Genomic DNA, 20478 nt, shown 5'->3' with positions numbered 1-20478 from the left:
TCACACCCACTTGCCATAGCGTGGCCCCTCCCAGAGCACTGTCCATGCTGTGACTGGCATGTGCCTGAGCCCAGGTGGGAACAGAGGGAAGGTGGGGTGGAGGCAGGGGCGAGGCCACACCTGCCCCCGCACCTGCTGCCACTGGGACCTCACTGGACACCCATGGGAGGGAGGAGTTACTGCTGGGACCAGGACGGGGACCTTACCCACAGTGGCGGCCCATCACTTCTAACACAAATGTCCTCTGGTGGCTGCAAGAGAGAGACAGCACTTACACCCGCACACAGGCCACCCCACCAGATGGCTGCAAAGGCGGGCTCAGGTCTTCAGCTCCTTAAGTTGTCTTAGTCTAGACACTGGCTATTCAGCTGGCCACTCAGGAGACCCAGGAGCCACATGCAGCACAGGAGGCTGGTAGGTGGCAAAAGGCAAATCTCACAGTGCTTAGGGACCAGTGCCATTCCTACGCTCTAGGAATCACTTGCAGCTAAAAATAGCATACCAGCCCCAGGAAACTGGCCATCAGTCACCACAGCTCAAAGACTTCACTTCACCCACGAGGCCCCAGCTCTTCTGCCCGTCATAGTGTGTACCTCTGGGCAGTGGTGGTGATGGCATCCACAATCTCTGTGATCCGGTGCAGGGCAGAGTCGGTGCCGATGGTCATATCCGTACCGCAGAAGTCATTGTCAATGGAGCCGACCAGGCCCACGATGTTCAGGTAGCTGGACCTCGTGGCCTCCTCGGCTGTGATCTTACCTGACAAGAAGAAGCAAACCTGGAGCCGATTCCAGGAGGGAGGGAGCCAAGGCCAAGGACGTCGCAGGCAATGACACAGAGAGGAGGAGGGCACAGGCTGCCTGCTCATCTCCAGCAGGAGGAAGGGTGTGGGCATGTGCGAATGTGCGGCACAAGGGTGCCTGTGTGCACACGCACACGCATAATCCTGTTCCAAACCATGTCTCACCCGCTTTCTGGAGGTCACTCAACAGGTCGCTCCACTCAGAACGGAAGGTATCAGCCCCAGTGAGGCTGCCATCACCGCCTATCACACACAGATTGGTGATCCCACGCTTCACCAGGTTGTGGGCGGCTCGGAGACGTCCCTCTCGCTCCCGGAAGTCCTTGCACCGAGCACTTCCAATCACGGTGCCTCCCTTTGAGAAAGAGGCAGAAGTCGGCCCCTCTGCTGACATGGCCAAATCCCTTCTCCCAGCACAGTGACACCTGGGGAAGCTCCCTGACCCTGAGTCAGCTGCCCCGGCAAGGCTCCAGAGGCATCAGGCACTCCTAATCAGTGCATTCGGTGTCAGCAGAGGGCTGAGACCTCCCGTGTCCCATTCTCCCCCTGCCCATCTCAGACGACAACTGACACCGACCATTGCACTGAAAGCCTCAGCAAAGGGATCATCCTCAAACAGAACGAGACAAATGCACGTGGTCAGGGCTTCTGGAATAATCTCAACTGCTCACATCTCAGACGTCCTGAAAAGCAGCAGTGACCTCAGCCTTTGATGGCCCATGCCATGTGCCCAGTGGGGCTTCCCTCTTCAGCACCGAAATTCCCAGCTGTGCCTACAGTTTCTCTTTAAAAATTTACTTTTAAAAAATAACATCAAAAAAGTTTAACTGACAGTCTTTGTACACATTCATGGGCAACAGTGACATCTCAGATCTAATTGGAGCGACTGCCAGTCCCCACTGTGCCATCATTGTGGGACTGTGGACCTGGAGTTCCTCTCTCCTACCTGCTCGGGAAGCATGGCCCAGAGTGTTTTCCTTCCACCCAGCTCTGACTAGGGACCCTGTGTCCCCCCGCACTCCCCACCTCCAGGAGCTACCACTCTGTGTTCAGCCCCCACACAGGATGAAGAACATGCAGCACGCGTCCTTGTGTGTCTGACTTATTCTACTTAACATTCGTTGGGCTGCCAATGACAACATTTCATTTTTTCATGACTGAACAGTGTTCCAGTGTGTATCCTGACTGCATTTTTATCTATTCAGCTGATAATGGACACTCTGGTTGGCTCTACATCTTGGCTATTGTGAACAGTGCTGCGATAAGCATGGTGGAGCAGGTATCTCTGATTTTGTGTCTTTTGGATCTATATCCACTAATGAGATGGCTGGGTCACGTGACAGCTCCACTTGTAGTTATTTAAGAAACTTCCATACTGTTTTCTGTACCGGGTGTACTGTTTACATTCCTACCCAAGGTGTACAGAGGTCTCTTCAGCAGCACTTGTATCCTTCTGCTTTATTGAAAATGGGCATCAGGATATCGCACTGTGATCCCGGTGTGCATTTCCCCAGTGGCTGGTGGTACCGAGCATGTTTTTGTATATTTGTTGCCCACCTGCATTTCTTTTTTTGAGAAATGAATATAGAAGGAATGAGACGACTCAACAACAAGAACACAACCAATCCAGGTAAGAAATGGGTAGGGCGCCTGCTCCTTTTCTCTGAGCCCCTTGGGACCTGTGGCACCAGGGGCAGGAGCCACAGCACCCAGGCGTTCAGAGGAGAAACAGCTCTGGGTATGGGAAGCCTTAGGTGTGCAGGGCCCTGCAGGCCAGAGGGTGAGTACACACAGGCTCCCCACAAACCCAGACCACACAGAGCCTTCACGGCCACTGAGTTCCGTTCTCCCACAGACACCTGGGGGCTGAGCAGAGCGGTCGACGTTAAGTCAATCAGCTCACAGCTGCGTTTCTGCTGGGCTGGCCGCGGTGCTCCACAGCAGATGGAGCTAGCGCTGGACATGCCCAGGACAGTCCTAGGACTTCCCATGGGGCTGGCCTGCTCAGCTGTGCTCTGGCTCCAGCCCCGGCAGGTTATTTTCAGGGCCAGACCTTCCCCGTGACCCCGCGTGGGGCCTGCTGACGTGCAGTTCTGTCTCGCCTGTGACCTTTCCGTGAGGAGCACAGAATCCTGTGATCACTCCCTCCTCCGGGAAACCAGGGTGCTGTTTTTAAACGCAGACTAAAGGGCAAACACAAGCTCCTCTCCTGTCCCTCAAGCCACATGGCAGGAACTGGAGCGGGCAGAGCAGGACGGGTGCTGCCAGAACCTACCAGCTGCAGCATCATGGAGACGCTCTCCCACGTGGCCTCCCGGATGTGGTCCCCGCCATCCACCAGGCCCTGGTAGCCCTGTGGGACACAGCACCCGTCAGCCTCGCTGCACTGGCCCTGAGTCCTCAGGACCGAGACGGGATCCCTGGGAAGAGGCCCTGTGAGAGAAAGGCACCCCTCCCCCCAGTGCCCCAAGTGTTCACGGCTTCCCATTCACACGGTCCAGGGAAGGAGAAGGCAGCCTTCCAACATCCTGCTCCAGTTTCTCCAACTTCATTACTTCCAATTCCTCTCACGTTGGGCGCATCTCATTCCCCAAAGGGAGGGAAGAAGAGAAATGAGACTTGGCAGGGGAAGAAACGCAGAGGCGAGGAGCAGGGCAGCCCAGGAGGGCCTCAGAGAGGCAGGCAGCCCCTGTCACAGGGCGACCCCAGCCATGCCCACATCACCCATGCCGGCTGCTCCTTTTGTGGGAGAGGTAGAGGGAGCAGCAGTGTGCAGGTCCTGGGTCCCCACGTCATCACTGGGCAAACAGTGGGACGAGCGACCCTGGGGACTGGGGGCCAAGACAGAGCAAGCAGCGCAGCCAGGAGGGGGTGGGGGCAGAGGTCAGAGAAGTGACACACAGTGAGGGAGGGAACTGACCTCATGGACGAAGAAGACCCGGGCACCAGTGAAGATGCCAACTCGAACCACAGCCCGGACGGCAGCATTCATACCTGCGGGGACAGTCAGGAGAGGTTTCCTAAGGGAAGCCGCACAGGACTCACACAGTCACGGCTGTGGGTCCACAGAGTTCCTCGCACGGCTTCCCCACTCCCAATCAGTGCGCTCACATAGGGGGCCCCAGTTCCCACACCTAGTGCCCCCACCAGCCTTTCTGCCAGGACAGGCCAGCAGGAGGCACCTCCCGAGGGTGAACTGTGGGAGACACTGAGAGCAGCTTGTCAGGCACCATCTCACTCCACCCAGCACTGATGCTCCGGGCCAGGCCTTGGAGCTGCTCTCAGGAAGCTCCTGGTCGAGTCCAAGTCACACCACCGGGCCTCTGTGCTATGCCCTACCAGCCTCCAGGGGCATGCTAGGTTTCTCTCTCTCTCTCTCTCTCTCTCTCTCTCTCTCTCTCTCTCTTTCTCTTTTTGACAGGCAGAGTTAGACAGCAAGAGAGAGAGAGACAGAAAGAAAGGTCTTCCTTTTTCCATTGGTTCACTCCCCCAAGTGGCCGCTACAGCCAGTGTGTTGTGGCCAGCACACTGCGCCGATCCGAAGCCAGGAGCCAGGCACTTCCTCCTGGTCTCCCATGCAGGTGCAGGGCCCAAGGACCTGGACCATCCTCCACTGCCCTCCCGGGCCACAGCAGAGAGCTGGCCTGGAAGAGGAGCAACCGGGACTAGAACCCAGTGTGCCGGCGCCACAGGTGGAGGATTAGCCTAGCGAGCTGTGGCGCCGGCCTGCTAGGTTTCTCTTCTACTCTGCACAGAATCCAGACACCCAGATTTGCCAGGCTTTTTGGGACAAAGGCCTGATTTTTTCTTTTTTTAAAGGTTTATTTATTTTAAAGTCAGAGTTTCAGAGAGGGAAAAGCAGAGGCAGAGAGAGAGAGAGAGAGATCTTTCATCTGCTGGTTCACTCCCCAAATGGTCACAATGGCCAGGGCTGGACCAGGCTGAAGCCAGGAGCTTCATCCAGGTCTCCCATGTGGGTGCAGGGCCCAAGCACCTGGGCCATCTTCCGCTGCTTCCCCAGGCCATCAGCAGGGAGCTGATCAGAAGCGTAGCAGCTGGGAGTCCACTACGCCACAGCACCAGCCCCAGGCCTGATTTTGCGTGGTGCAGTGAGCTGCAGTCTTTCCTGGGCAGTAGATCCTCCCAGTCCACACACACAGCTATTGGGTGTCTCGCCGCTGTGATCCCCTGCTCCCACGTGGACAGAGACTGGGACTAAGCCTGTGGGAAGAATCAGTGGGGACTGCATTCTCCCCCGCCTTCTCCCAGCATTCGCTCAGTGAGACAACACACACTACCTGCCTCCCCCGAAGGCCCTGCAGCCGAGGGGTGCGGGGAACTTAGGAATTACAGTGCAAGTTATCCTCTCGCTTCCACTCAGAGAAGAAAGGAGGACTCACAGAAGGGGGCCTTGTCCCTCGTTCACATGGGTTCTGTCCTTTCCTAGTAGCTGTTCGGTGGCCAAGACGCCCTTTAAGGCACAGTCAGAGAGCACCGCACACAGTGGGGCTCCACACGCACTTCCTCCCCAGGGAACCATGCGACCTACACGCACCGAGCACCACTTCACTGGAGAGCTGGGAGGCGGCCCGTCCCGCCTTGCACGCTCAGAGCAGCCACCACCTCACAGACATCCCACTGCAGACACATGGTCTTCAGCCTGCCTGGATACCAGCCAGACCAGCAAGCACCAGGGAAGCCAGTCATGGGGACTGCGCAGCACAGACTACAGCTACCACAGACCACTGAGTAATCCAAAGCTGTCTGGAATACAGCAGAATGGAGTTAAAATATATATCAGAATGTCTCTTCTGTGGCAGACGAAAAGACTGGTACTGGCTGCAATGCAAAGTGAGGGCACCCTTCCTTGGGTAAGGACTGCCACAGCAGCACCACGCCAGGCACGGGAGCCACGTCTGTGGGCAGCGCCGAGTCTGGGAACACAGAGAGGACTTGGTGGTGGGGCTCAAGACATTGAGGAATCACCACAGGGTGCACAAACGTTAGAGCAGAAACAGGCACAGCACTTGGTGGGGACGCCACAGAAACCCTGTGCTTGCCACAGGAAGTCAGAGAAGGGTGGATAGCAAAGATGGCATCTGTCTGAGACCTTGGAACCACTCCCTTTAAATCTGTCCGGTGGACAATTTGGGGGAGTGTTCTAGGCAGGGAGGGCTAGACAAACAAAGGGAGAGTCAAGAAATGACTTTAGGTAATTCAGTGCTATAAAGACTAAATTGTGAGGTAGGGGCTGGTGGGAAATGAAGCTACACAGGTGTACAGGCACCACGGGCCACGGGGAAAGTGTGGCTTTCACTGAGGAGGCCAGGGCTTAACAGGGAATCCGTGATCCCTGTGGAACTCTGAGAAGTGCTGGGACCACAGACACTTCTTCTGGGAGAAGCTTCACAGTTTACCCTTGATTTTTTTTTTTTTTTTTTTTTTTTTTTTTTTTGACAGGCAGAGTTAAGACAGTGAGAGAGAGAGACAGAGAGAAAGGTCTTCCTTTACCGTTGGTTCACCCTCCAATGGTCCAATGGCCGCCGCGCACCGCACTGATCCGAAGCCAGGAGCCAGGTGCTTCTCCTGGTCTCCCATGCGGGTGCAGGTCCCAAGCACTTGGGCCATCCTCCACTGCACTCCCTGGCCACAGCAGAGAGCTGGCCTGGAAGAGGGGCAACCGGGACAGAATCCGGCGCCCTGACCGGGACTAGAACCCGGTGTGCTGGCGCCGCAAGGCGGAGGATTAGCCTAGTGAGCCGCGGCGCCAGCCACCCTTGATTCTTAAAGGGCCACCACCACCACCACCACACACACAGAGAAGGTGTACACAACGAAGAATTCCTGAAGAACTGTGTGAGCAGCAGGATACAATGAGCCCCATGTGTCCCAACGACGCTCAGCAGCCGCTGGGAGACAGTGCAGACGCCAAGGAACAGGCCCAGGAGGCTCCCTGGCATTCCAGACAAGGAATGAGGAGGCCTGGACTGGAAGTGGCCTTTGGGACAAAACAGATCCTGGCTGGGAAACCTCTAGGGACAGGAGCAGAAGGGCCTCACCCTAATGCAGCCTGTGATCTGATGTTGAGGTTCTGGAGAGAAAGGGAGAGCCTGTGACTGACGGGGCACAGCACAGGGTGGATCGAGCAGAGGCAGGCTTTGGTCTGTGCCCTGGGGTGGGCGTGAGGCACACGTCACTGAGACTGGGGCCAGGAACACCGACCACAGGGTTCCAGGAGGGAGACCAGCAAGGAGCACCGAGAGAGATTAGGGGAAAGCAGAGCTGAGCAATGTCTTGGAAACCAAAAGTGGACACTATGAAGAGGCGGGAACTGTGCCCAAAGCACCATAGAGAAGGTCAATGCCTGGAAGGCTGGGCTTGCCACCCCGCGAAGGCATCCCATCGAGTCTAAGTTCACCAACTGACGTGTAAGGGTTCAAAACCAGGGGTCTGCAAAGGGAGGCTTCTCAGAAGCTCCAGGAACAGCCTGTGTGAGACAGGAACAAGCTCAGAGTCACCCAGAGCCATCCACGCTGCCGTCAGCTCAGCAAGATCAGAACAGCAGTCACCAGGCCTGCAGGGTTCTCTACAGACACCTGCAGCTCTGGAGTCTGCCTGTCACCTTAGAAACGAGGAAAACACTCTCTTCTGAAACACCTAAGTTGGAGCACTGTTTCCTCCTCCCAACCTGTGTCAATGATTTAAAGGAAACCACGACTTAAACAGTCTCCAGGTGAATGAACAGGGAGGGCGGGCAGAACAATCCCACAGCAGGGACCTGTCTCTGCTCACCTCCCTCTGCCTTCTTTTCACTTCACCCCTGAGGCCTGAGGCCACCCTCCTGCCTTGAGGGTGAGTGTCTCAGTGCTTTCCTGGAAATCAGAGCCGAGGACCCCTTCCCTACACCTGGGTCTAAAATTCCCAGGCCAGGGCGTGGAGACACTTTGTCCTATGAGTCCCAGTCGTTCTTCAGACTACCCCAGCTCATTCGCTGCTGTGCGCTGAGCCAGTCCTGGCCAGTCTCCCTGGCTGTCCCATGTTGCCCTGAATAGCCCTCCATGAGCAGCTGCCTGACTCGTTAGAAGCAAAATGAAGGATAAGATTGCAGGCAGCGTCCAGGAGACGCTGTGGAGAACATCGCAAGCACGGAGTTTGGTTTCCAGTTACAGCCTGCTGGGAATAGGCTCTGGGGAGAACAGCCATGGGGGATGGTCCCTGTGAGGGGGGACAGAAAAAACTCATCACGACTTGGTCATGGCTTTCTGAGAGCTGATGCTATAAAGTTTCTACCTTAACTCTAAATAAGAAACAATTAGGAACAATAAACATTTGTTAAATGTATACTGTGCTTTCTAACGTGAATGGGACTGAAAATTACAGACCCTCGAACAGCAACCCAGAGAGTTATCATAGAGGCTTGAAAACCCCCAGACATGAGACCAACAGGCATTTGCAATGACTGTTCCCCTCTTTCCCCCCGCCCCACCATTCCCAAAGTGCCTGACGAGAACCTGCCTAAAGCCCCCTCAGCAACTTGACCTCCATTTCTTTTCCCACACTGCATCAGAAAACTCTACTTTGTTAGGTACTAAAGGACCAAAACGGCCCCAAGCTGTCGGAGAAACCTGGAAGGAAGTTTTGCCGAAGTAAAAGTAGAGCAAATAAAACCTAAAAGAGGGGCTGGTGCTGTGGTCCCCGTATGGGTGCCGCTCTGAGTCCCAGCTGTTCCTCTTATGATCCAGCTCTCTACTATGGCCTGGGAAAGCAGCAGAAGATGGCCCAAGTCCTTGGGCCCCTGCACCCATGTGGGAGACCCAGAGGAAGTTCCTGGCCCCTGGCTCCTGGCTTTGGATCGTCATGGCTCTGGTCACTGCGGCCAACTGGGAGTGAACCAGCAGATGGAAGACCTTTCTCTCCCTCTCTGCCTCTCCTTCTCTCTCTCTGTGTAACTCTTTCAAATAAAGAAATAAATCTTAAAAAAAAAAAAAAAAAAAAGGATTAAAAAAAAAAAAAAACAAATGAACGTGGGGACTCGGACAAGGAGAGTTTTCTAGGGAAGCCGAGGAATCCAGTGTGAAGCTACAGATGGGGAGCTCCAGTGTGCAGGCAAAGGGACCCAGCAAGCCAGGGCCACCAGCCATGGCTCCTGTTCTCTCCTCCTTACCTTGGGCATCTCCGCCGGAGGTGAGCACCGCGATGGCCTTGCCGACCCCCAGGGTTCTGGCTGCATGGTGCTCTTCATGGGTCATGATCCACTCTAGAAGGCAAGACGATGGTCAGTTAGGACACAGCTGGGTCAAGGTGCTGCTAGCTCAAGCGACAGCTTCGTCAGACTGGCAAGAGCCACCTCAGGCAGGCTCTCCCACTCCACCACCTCAGCTTTGCAGCCTGGGAACTCTGGACTTCTTCCAGGGAGAGCCACACCCTGTGGAATGACAAGCTGAAATGCCACAGTAATCAAGCCCAAGACTCAAAAGTCCTGGCTAATCCCTCCCTGATCCCTCCCTCCCCGAGAGGAACCCATCTGCAGGATAAGCTAAGGTCAGGGAGAAGGGCAGATGACTGAACAGAAAGCAAACAGCAAGGGAGCCTCGAAGATTCCTCCTTCTCAGCGAAGGGCGGTGACAGGGTGGCAGTCAGAGGTCTGGACCCCGAAAGCACCAACAAAGCAGAAAAACAAGGACAAGCTGCGTTACAGTTAGCAGCATCGGGAGAGCTGGGATTCAAGCTGGAGTTTGGGGTTATGAAGGCACCACTGCCAAGACTCTTCAAAGGCTCAGGAAGCCCTGGGCCATTCCTCAGCCTCCCTGTACCTCCCAGGCTCCAGGGCCCAGAACCCTCCTGCCCCTGCCTCTCACACTGCACACAACTAAATGTGAAAAGCAACAGGTGGCTGCCACAGATGCACACACGCACACACGTGACACAGGGACTCCTGCTGCTGTCTCCCAAAGGAGCACAGGAGACTTCTGTGCCCTCAAAACGCTGGTGGGGTCATCACTCTCCGGGCATCCAGGCAAACACCTGCTGTTTTTCACTTGTCTCCGCCCTTTCTCTCAGAACCAAAACTGCCACCAACCCCACCGCCCCCTGCAGTGCCGTCCTCCCCAACTCCCTTCTCCCCCCCACCGCCTGTCTTCCTGACCTGCTCCCTGTAACAGCTGGTCTCCCCTGCTGGGCTCCTGTCTTTCTCTTTTTAAAAAACACTTATTTATTTGAGCGACTTTGGCGGGGGAATGAGAGAAGCAGAGAAACAGAGAGGTCATCCATCCACTGGTTCACTCTCCCCAGATGTCCACAACAGCCAAAGCCAGGAATTGCGTCAGGTCTACCACACGCACAGTAGGGGCCCAAGCACGTGGGCCATCTTCTGCTGCCTTCCTAGGAGCACTAGCAGGAAAGTGGACTGCAAGCAGAGCAGCCAGAACTCAAACTGGCACTCAGATATGGGATGCAAGTTTCCTGGATATGGCAGCTTAACCCACTGCGCCACAGTGCCAGCCCCTCCTGGGAAGGATACAGGCCCCGGAGGCTTCCATGTACAGCATCACCTCACATGAACAGGAGCTGAACGGAAGTTCATGCTTCCACCCCACATCTAGGGCAATCAGGGCACTGCTCAGATACAGGTCACATGACACACAAATCCACACACATGCAATGAGACACACAACACACACATAGCATTAGGAGACACAGATTAACACGCACACACCACACAGAAGCAGCACTGACAGATCAAGTTCAACTGCTGGGGTTGGCTCGCAAAGCCTCCATGATCCAGACCTTGCCTATGGCTTCAACCTGCTCCTCCCGCTCTAACCCTACATCTGTGCAGGCGCCCTGCACTCTTATCCAGAAGGCTCCCTGGGCCTTCGCACAGACCCCCACCCACTGCTGGAGACACACCTGTTGGCCTGGGAAACCTTCACTGACATACATTCAACGGGACCACACAGTTACCACTCACCTAATACCTTGTGTGGGACTTGAACTGCTTCTTATGCACTAAGAAGGGTTTGGACTAGATTGGGGGTCAGCAGCCTGCCCCTCTCACGTTTTATACCTCCGGAGAGCTGTGACAGGTGAAGAACAGAGGAAATTCAGATTCAGAGACCATCCTTACACCTCCATTCACACAGGATTCATGGCTGCGCTGTGCTACGGCGGCAGAACAGGTACTGCAAGAGATCGTCCACCCCACAAAGCCTCACACACTTGCTCTGTGGCCTTTCGCAGGAGTCTGCCCACCACTGGACAGATGACCCCGAGGACGGGAGGGCTACTAAAAGCTGGCGAGGTCTTGGCACATTACAGCCCAATAAATAACCACTGAAAGTGCAATGCAAGTAGCAAACATCAAGTAGGTGAAATTTAAAACAGGCCTGGGCACAGATATACCCCTTGCATTCCACTTCTAAAAATGCACTGAGACCGAAGCAAGCACAGTGACAAACCACAAAGGCACAGAGAACGCGCAGAAGCTAAGTGGGAGGACTTGGAGCAAACAGGGAGGAGCAAGGCATCTCACCACTCGGACCCCCCGGCCCCGTTTCTTCTCCTCATTGCTGGAGGAAAATCACAAGGTCCTGTCCCAAGGACAGGAGGTCATCCGGGCGGAAGCCCAGCGTTCTCACGGAGGAGAAATCCTAGCAAGGAGCTCCGGACGGAGTTTCGCGACGAACGAACACTGCAGACCCCACGCAGAAGCGCTCAGCCCACGTGTGTGGATAGCGATGCACACACGAGGACACACATGGGCCCACCACCCACTCATGCGCACACACACCGGTCCCGCAACCCACACATGCGGATAAACACAGGTCCTGCAATCCATGCGTGTGAACAGAGACCCACGCATGTGCGCAGGTGCGGAGCCACTGGGCCCGGGCCAGGTTTGGCTGCCGGTGGGGGGCGACGTGGCCCCAGCGCCTCCCGCCAAACCCGGCCGCAGGATGAGGCGGTGCGACGCAAGGAGGGAGGCGGCGGGGGTCCCTCTGCGCGGCCCCCGCTCTGTGGCGCTCTATAGATTCCGCCCGCCCCGCACGGCCGCCCTCCAGGCTCTCGGCCTCCCAGCCCCGGCCCTGCTCACCGAAGGCCGCGCTCGCCTCAGTCCCAGCTTCTCCCCGCTCTCGCGGCCTGGGTACCCGCAGCGCGTCCTGGAGGAGGGGCGCCGGCGGGCGCGGGGCGGGACGAGAGGGAGGCTCCGCCCCGGCGAGGAGTGAGCAGCGGCCTGGGCTCCCCGCAGGGGCGGACCAGACGGTTCCGTGCGCCTCCTGTTCTCAGTAGGACCACCCCTTTAAGTCACACATCTTAGGAGACTGGTAACAAAACCTCCGCTCTCCCCGCCCCGGCTCGGTCCCTCGTTGAACTCAAGCAACGTTTCCCGCAGTCTCCACTCGCTCCGTTCGCACTGCCTTGTCAGCCAGCCTTGTGGAGGACCCGGGGGCAAGAGCAGGCGGGGACACCCCCGCTCCCCTGGTCGGGCCCAGGCTCTCCTGCCCGTGCTCACCCAGGCTGCCCCTGCCTCCTCAGGGTCCTATCTCCTTGCTCTTCCTCTGGCGCACTGGGGTTTCTGCACCTGCACATTCCAGTTGCAAACAGTAAGAATGCAATTGACCAGCAGATGAAAACCGGATGACACAAGATTAAAATTTTCTGGGGCCGGCATTGCGGGACAGTGTGTGGGCTCTGTCTGGCATGCTGGCAGCCCTCTCAGAGCAGCAGGTTCCACTGCTGGCCACTCTGCTTCCATCCCAGCTTCCTGCTGATGCTCGCCGGGAAGGCACCAGAAGATGGCGAAGACCCTGGCTGTTGCAGCCATTTGGGAAGTGATCTCTCTCTGTCACTGTCTTTCAAATAAGTAAAATAAATCTTAAGAAAAAAATTAAAATTTCTGTAATGCAAAAATACCATCAAAAAAGTTTAAAAAGACAACCCACAGAAAGGGAGAAAATATTTGCAAATCATATATCTCACAAGGGACTGTAATCCAGAATATGTAAAGAACTCTTGTAACTCAGTAATAGAAAGAAAAGGGCCCATCCAAAAATGAGCAGAACATCGGAACAGGCACTGCTCCAAAGAAAATACACATGTGGAAATAAACACACACAAAGGTGTTCAACATCGTATCTCATGAGGGACCTGCAAATTAGAACATCCAATTCTACCACATACCAACTGGAGTAACTAAAATCCAAAACACAGAAAGGCAATACCCTGGAAATACCAAATACTGATGCGGAGCCATTCCATCAGTGGTGACAGGAAGGTACACTGGTGCAGTCAGCTTGGAAGCCAGTCTGACAGCTTCTCACAAAGCGAGGCACAGCCTCACCACATGACCCAGCAATGGTACTCCTAAGTATTTACCCAAGTGAGTTGAAAATTATGTCCACACAAACACCTGCCTGCACATGAAAGCTTTTACAGCTTTACTGATAAAAATGGGAGAAACAAAAAGTTCCCTCAAAATGTGCATAAATGAACATCTATACAAAGGAATATTATTCAACACCAAAAAGAAATTACCTGTCAAGCAATGAAAAGATACAGAGGAACCTTAAGTGCTTATTGCTTAGTGAAAAAGCCAGTCGGTAAAAGCTACACCCTCAAATTCCACTACCTGACATTCTGGAAAAGGAACAACCATGGGTACAGGAAAAGGAACAGTGGTTACTTGGGGCTCAGGAAAGAGACAGAGGGAGAACAGGTGGGACACAGGGAAACTCTTCTGCCTCGTGCTGTAAGGGTGAACATACCCGACATTACTCACTTGTTTAAACGCACAGAAACATCCAACAGGGAGCGGAGGGGGAGGTGAAGGCTCATGTTAACCATGGACTTCAGTCAGAAACACTGTACCACTATTGGCTCATCACTTGCAACCACTGCAGCACATCAATGCAAGACGTTAATAACAGGGGAAACTGAATGGGGAAGAGAGATGTACATGCAAACTCTCTGTTCTACATAATTCTCTGTAAGCCTAAAACTTCTCTCAAAACTAAAATCCAATACGGGATGACTTTTCTTCCAGTTTAACCCTAAAATCCAAGATAGTGCATTTCTCTTTTTCCTAATTTTCTCCTCCTCCATAGACATCTTTTTTTAAAATTCCACATATCACTTCCTAGGAGTCCTAACATTGTGGAAGGGGCACTTTGGCTAGCTGTGCTTTTTGAATTTATTATTTGATCAATGAGGTGGCTCATGACGGGAGAGTGACATGTGGGCAGTTGTAGCAAAGAGGGCATCTGCCCAACTCCCACTCCTGCAATGGGGAGGCTGAGCAGTCCTCCGCATTGCAAGGTGCAGGCGCATGAAGCCTGCAGACGGATGAGGAAGGGGTCTGGGCACTGCCATGGGCCAGGGAGCCCCAAGACTCAGGAAGAAGAGTACGGGTCACAGGAGCAAAGCAGCAGGTCTGGCAAATGAGAGACAGCACCCACACCGTTGAGACAGCCCAACTAAGCAGGCAGCTGGCAAGTCATTCCAAGACTGCTTTGATTGCAGTGTGGCTAAAGGGGCGGAAAAGGACACTGCGGTCCCCATCTCTGTCCTGAGTTCATCAGCTTCTCGTGAGGGCTGGTGTCTGTTCCAACAACTGAAGCATGGGAACTAACCATAATACCGCTAGGAAACGCAAACCTTATCTGAGCTATGCTCAGCGTTCTTCCATCACTGAGGTTGGTAGCGAGAATCCAGAATTTAGGGCAGCTGGCCCTGACAGGGAATGCGGGAAAAGTGAGGACTGAATGCACAGGAAGGACAGCTGCACCAGGGGCTGAGAGGTTAAAGTGCACAACTCCCTCCACCTTCACTGGCCTGCTGCTAGTCCTGCCACCTGCAGCCAGGTGCTGTGGTGAGGAGGGGCTTTGTCCCTCCAGGGTTCATGCACTGGAAGCCTGGCTCCTAGGGCAGCAGGGCTGGGAGATGCTGTGGGACCCCTCATCTCTCTGGCTTCCTGTCTGACAATGTGGTCAGTTGCTCCTACCCAGACTCCTGCCATACTATTAGAATCCTGCCAGAGGTTAAAGTGGTGGGGCTGCCCAAATTTTGATTCCATTCTCCAAAACTGTGATCCGTTAAATGAATCTATTTTGGAGGGTGGGTGTTTCACCCAGCAGTTATGATGCTCAGGTCCCACATGGGAGTGCCTGGATTCCACGCCTGGCTGTGGCTCCTGACCCCAGCTTCCTTCTAATGTGGATCCTGGCAGGCAGTGATGATGGCTCAGGTAACTGGGTTCTTGCCATCCATGTGGGAGACCTGGACTGCGCTCACAGCGCCTGGCTTTGGAATGACTAGTCTAGACCATCATGGGCATTTGAGGAATGGGCCAGTAGATGGGAGCACTCTCTCTCTCTCTCTCTCTGCAAATTAAAAAAAAAAAAAGATAAAAATATTCTGAAAATATAGAAATCCTCTTTTGTTTAGTTTTGAATATTTATTTATTTGAAAGACACAGAGAAAGAGGGAGAGGGGAAAGAGCATCTTTCATCCATCTGCTGGTTCATACTCCCCAAGTGGCTATGACTAGGGCTCAGCCAAGCTGAAACCAGGAGCCAGGAACTCCATCCAGGTCTACCACACAGGTGGCAGGGCCAAGTAGTCAAGTCATCTTCTGCTGTGGATCCCAGGTACGTGAGAGCTGGATTGGAAGTGGAGTAGCTGGACTTGAGCCAGCACACCGATATGGGATGCAGGCAGCACCACAACATTGGCCGCATTTCTTCTTTTATAAACTAGCCTGCTTCCAACATTATGTGACAGTAATGAAAACCAGACTGATACAGCAGGTAATACTAATGTGTACGGGGAGATCCAGGTGATACCTCAACTTAGGTGTCACACCACAGCCCCAGCCACAAGACACGTTCTCTGTGCTGGCCTCAGTGTACAGGAGGACATTTTGAGGGTATGGTTGTGCTTCCCGGAGCTCTCCAGGGATCAGAGAACTATCACAGTGCTGGCCTCAAGTTCATGTAAACGGTAGGGGTAAAACTGTAATTATTATGGAAGAAAGAACCCTGGTGGAGTGGTGGAGAGAAATACAGATACTTATTTTTTAAAAGATTTATTTATTTATTTGAAAGAGTTACACACAGAGAGAAAGAGAGACAGAGAGAGAGAGAGAGAGGTCTGGAGCCAGGAGCTTCTTCTGGGTCTCCCACGTGAGTGCAGGGGCCCAAGCACTTGGGCCATCTTCTACGGCTTTCCCAGGCCACAGCAGAGAGCTGGGTAGGAAGTGGAGCAGCCGGGACTCAAATTGGAGCCCATATGGGATGCCGGCACTGCAGGCGGCGGCTTTACATGCTATGCCACAGCACTGGCCCCAGAAATATATTTAAAGAGCACTTGAGTACAGCCATTGACCTATCCTAAAGCACCTGTTCCAGGCAGGTGACTGATACCAGTTGAGGTATCCCTATCCCACATAGGAGGGCCTGGGTTCAAGTTTTCATCCTGCTCCCAATTTCATGGAGTTTCCTGTTAATGTGCAAAAGGGACAGCATTAGGTGACGGCTCAAGAGTCCATGCCAGCCAATCAGTGGAAGACCCAGATTGCGTTCCAAACTCTTGGCTTTCACTTAGCTCTCTCCTGACTGCTGGAGACATGTGGGGCAGTGAACCAGAGGAAGGGAGATCTGTCTCTGAATTGAAAATAAATAACTAAACATTTAACACACCTGGTTTATAGGCTCTGCCCGATCGTTAACCGCCGTGTCACAGACAAGACAGTGAAGATGTGGAGAGCTTTGGACAAACACTCAAATCAGGATAAAAAGCAGACAATATTACCAGGAAGCAAATGTAGTGAGACAGATCTCTTTGACAATGATTACCAGAAGCTGCCGTGGGTGGAAGCAACAAAGGTGCTAAGGGCCACACTCACGCTCCCACTCACCCCATTAGGGTGGAGTCATGACCTTCGAATGGGCAAGACCTGCACTAAAACCACAGTGATGAAAAGATAAAGAAGGTGGCCGGCGCTGAGGCTCAATAGGCTAATCCTCCGCCTGCGGCGCTGGATTCTGTCCCAGTTGCTCCTCTTTCAGTCCAGCTCTCTGCTGTGGCCCGGGAAGGCAGTGGAAGATGGCCCAAGGGCTTGCCCTGCACCCGCATGGGAGACCAGGAGGAAGCACCTGGCTCCTGGCTTCGGATCGGCAGAGTGTGCCGGCCACCACGCGCCGGCCATAGCAGCCATTTGGGGGGTGAACCAACGGAAAAAGGAAGACCTTTCTCTCTTTCTCTCATTGTCCAACTCAGCCTGTCCAAAAAAAAAAAAAAAAAAGATAAAGAAGGTGTTGCTGGTGCCGTATCAGGGAATTGTGGAATGAAGTAAGTAAGGTAGGGTCCAGTTCTGTGGTGCAGTGGGTTAAGCCACCACCTAAGACAATGGCATCCCATATGGGCGGTGTCCAGTTCGAGTCCCTGCTGCTCTGCATCTGATCCAGCTCCCTGCTAATGTGCCTGAGAAAGCAGTGGACAATGCCCCAGGTACGGAGCCCCTGCAACCCATAGGGGAGACCTAGATGGAACTCTAGGCTTCTGGCTTTGGTCTGGCCCGGCGAGTCATCTGTTTGAGTCATCTGGGGGATGAACCAGCAGATGGAAGATATATCTCTTTCTCTCGGTCTCTCCCTCTCAAATAAATAAATAAATAAATCTTAAAATAAAAAAAAAAAATATATGAAGTGAGGCAGTCACTCAGCTGTGACTCCAACCCAGGATCCCTGTGACATTCAGGCACTCTTCTTGGCTCCAGGGGATCCTGAACTGGAAACCAAAACCAAAGCAAACAACTCCATCTGACTTCATGCGCTTACATGTTAGGGAGCAAGGCACATGATAAACACACCAGCCACATCCTGAAGAGAAATGAAACCGAGGGACAAGTACGCTCATTAACCAGCCTGGGCCAGAACGACCCCTCTGAGGAGATGACATTTAAGAGGCCTGAAGGAGCAAGGGAGAAAATGCTGCTGAGTGAGCTCTGCAGGCAGCTTCCAGGGAGGCAGGGACAAGTCGGGGTCGTATCAGAGGCAGGCGCAGGCCGGGGGCCAGAGGACCACCAAGGTGTTGTCTGACTCGAATCAGAACGTTAAGGGACAACGGTGCCTTAGTGGTGGTTGGGAAGCAGGGGCGTGGGGGTGGGGAGTGATGCGAAGCGCTTGTGGCATGAGGTGCAGCCCTCTCTCCAAACGTGTCTCTGGCCCTCACATTTCTACCCTACCCAGCTGGCGTACTGTTTATCATCTGTTCCCCACTGGAATGTGAACTCCACCAGACAGACCCCAGGCACAAGAGCAGGTCTGCACTTCAGCTCCAGCTGGGACAGGACGCCTTCTGGAGATGGAGCAACTGCCACCAGGCACCGACAGTGACGTTTCTGTCACAGGGCACCTGTCTGGCGATCCCACCCCACCTGGCACAAGCAGGCAGAGTTTCTGTGTGGCCTGATTGCTTTGAGACAATGGTTCTCAGCTCCACTCCAGTCTAGCAAAAGCTGGTTAGAGATGGCAATTCATGACCCCTAGCTGGGCCTGCGGAGTGAGAAATTCTGGGGGCAGGGGAGGCAACCGTGTGTTTTAACACACCTGCAGGGGATACTGACACGAGGTGAAGTTTAAAAACCCTTGCGCTATGCTGTAAAGGTCCTGGAACACTGGCCCTTGAAGAAAGCTCTGCCTGCCGCAAAGGCCCGGACGGCTCCTATGGAGCGACTTCAGAACCAGGGTCCATGACCAGAGAGAGAGCGAGCCTAAGGAAGTGGTCACAGGCGGCAAGACGACCCCTCCTATGGGGCGAAGGCACCACTTTCACATCCTCAGCTGAGACCCAGATAAGCTTGTTCAGCCAGGGAAGACAAATCACCATGGTTGAAGACAGTCCTAGGAGTCTTCCACATCAGATCTGCCCACCCTCATCACCAGGACGCAGAAGCCTCAGTTGTTTAGTAAGCACACAGCCCAAAGAACACACGACCAGGCTCTTAAATACATTTCCCTGGTAACTGAGAGTTTATGGGACCACCGAGAGAAGGGTGGTGCATCACTTAATGACTGGGATACATTCAGACACAGGCACTCTCGGGGGATCCTGTCACCACACACACATCAGAGCATACCTGAACTGACCTCCACGGCAGAGACCACTATACCTAGGCTATACAAGGGGTCTTGAAAAAGTTCACGGAAAACATATTATGAAAATTATGTACAGATTTCAATTTTTCCGCACCAAAATAAACTTATTTTTAATTCTACTTTCCATGAGCTGTGTGAGGCACCCTTGCACTTGTATGGAAACCTTTAATCTGATGCAGAAAGAAGTGCACCTTCCAAGGGATGTGGGCCAAGGACAATAGTCGTCATCTCCACACACCACTTAGGCTCACAGTGTGGGCTCACTGAACATCCCGGCACACACAAACTACCTGGGCCTGAGTGTGCTTAAAAAGGAACAGAGGGGCCAGCTCCGTGGTGCAGTAGGTTAATCCTCTGCCTGCAGTGCAGGCATCCCATATGGGTACCAGTTCTAGTCTTGGCTGCTCCTCTTCCAAGCCAGCTCTCTGCTATGGTCTGGGAAAGCAGTGGAAGATGGCCCAAGTGCTGGGGCCTCTGCACCCATATGGGAGACGGGGAAGAAGCTCCTGGCTCCTGGCTTTGGATCAGCACAGCTCCTGCCATTGTGGCCAGTTGGGGAGCGAACCAACGGAAGGGAGACCTTTCTCTTGTTTCTTCCTCTCACTGTAACTCTAACTCTCAAATAAATAAGTGAAATCTTAAAAAAATAAAAAGGAACAAAAGGGCAGCAGGGGGCATGGCGACGCTGGCGACAGACAGCCTCACAGTGCAGCTTATCCCCCGGGGGAAACTGTCTTGAAGGGGCAGGTGGTGTGGCACCTCCCCCTTACACAGTCCCCCCGCCGCCACTTGCAGCTTAGCAGTCTCAGGGGTCACTGGCCTCCTGGGCAGGCTGCCCATCACTGCTGCCCTGGTGCAGACAGAGGTGTTAGGCATGGTGGGCAGCTGTAGCTGCTGGACCAGTGCGGGCACACAAGGCCATCTGCTGTCCCAGTGCTTCTGTCCTGGAGGAAGCTGTCCCACTCTCAGCTCCTTGGGACCCCAACCACCTTTCTCTATGAAGAGTGAGGCCTTGGCGATCACTCCCTTGGTGTCCTCCCCAGCACGGCACATCCTCAGCTGAGATCCAGATAAGGGGCAAGGAGCTGCTGCGGCTGCTTCACTGCCACGTGTAGAGCAGAGGCACAGAGCACTCGGCTTCTCCACGCAGAGCCGCTCCGCCACAGGAGTGGACTCCCGGTGGGACTCTCCAGGGACGCTTCAGGCTGGCAGGAGCAGCTGAGGGCCAGCAGCCAGGATTTTACACGTTTTGGTGCCAGCGACTCCATGTGCACCTCTGTGAATCACACTGAGGACAGAGCTCCTCACTGGCTTTGAGGGCAAGCAATGGACCTGTTTTGTTTGCTGCTTTATTTATTTAAATATTTTTATTTTTTTGACAGAGTGGACAGTGAGAGAAAGACAGAAAGGTCTTCCTTTTTCTGTTGGTTTACCCCCCAGTGGCTGCTACGGCCGGCACGCTGTGGCCGGCATACCACGCTGATCCGAAGCCAGGAGCCAGGTGCTTCCTCCTGGTCTCCC

General features: G+C 54.0%; 1 protein-coding gene across 19 annotated transcripts in view; it reads right to left on the bottom strand.

Annotated features, from left to right (window-relative positions):
- PFKM (phosphofructokinase, muscle) overlaps window positions 1-20478 on the bottom strand; it is a 33753-nt gene that overhangs the window by 7796 nt on the left and 5479 nt on the right. For 4 of the 19 annotated variants that reach the window (XM_051850440.3, XM_089304828.1, XM_051850433.3 and 1 more), the window contains 6 exons: window positions 8967-9059; window positions 3723-3796; window positions 3078-3155; window positions 968-1157; window positions 594-759; window positions 207-251 (listed from right to left, as the gene is read on the bottom strand). In XM_051850440.3, coding sequence (XP_051706400.1) covers window positions 207-251; window positions 594-759; window positions 968-1157; window positions 3078-3155; window positions 3723-3796; window positions 8967-9051 — 638 coding nt within the window. In that variant the 5' untranslated portion in view covers window positions 9052-9059. The other 15 variants (XM_051850436.3, XM_089304821.1, XM_089304820.1 and 12 more) reach the window with 15 other exon arrangements.

This window comes from Oryctolagus cuniculus, chromosome 9, assembly GCF_051225735.1.
Source record: "Oryctolagus cuniculus isolate XC-2025 breed Fujian yellow rabbit chromosome 9, ASM5122573v1, whole genome shotgun sequence".
Classification (NCBI taxonomy): domain Eukaryota; kingdom Metazoa; phylum Chordata; class Mammalia; order Lagomorpha; family Leporidae; genus Oryctolagus; species Oryctolagus cuniculus.
The sequence above is the reverse complement of the archived record's forward strand: the minus strand, read 5'-3'. Positions and strand labels throughout refer to the sequence as shown.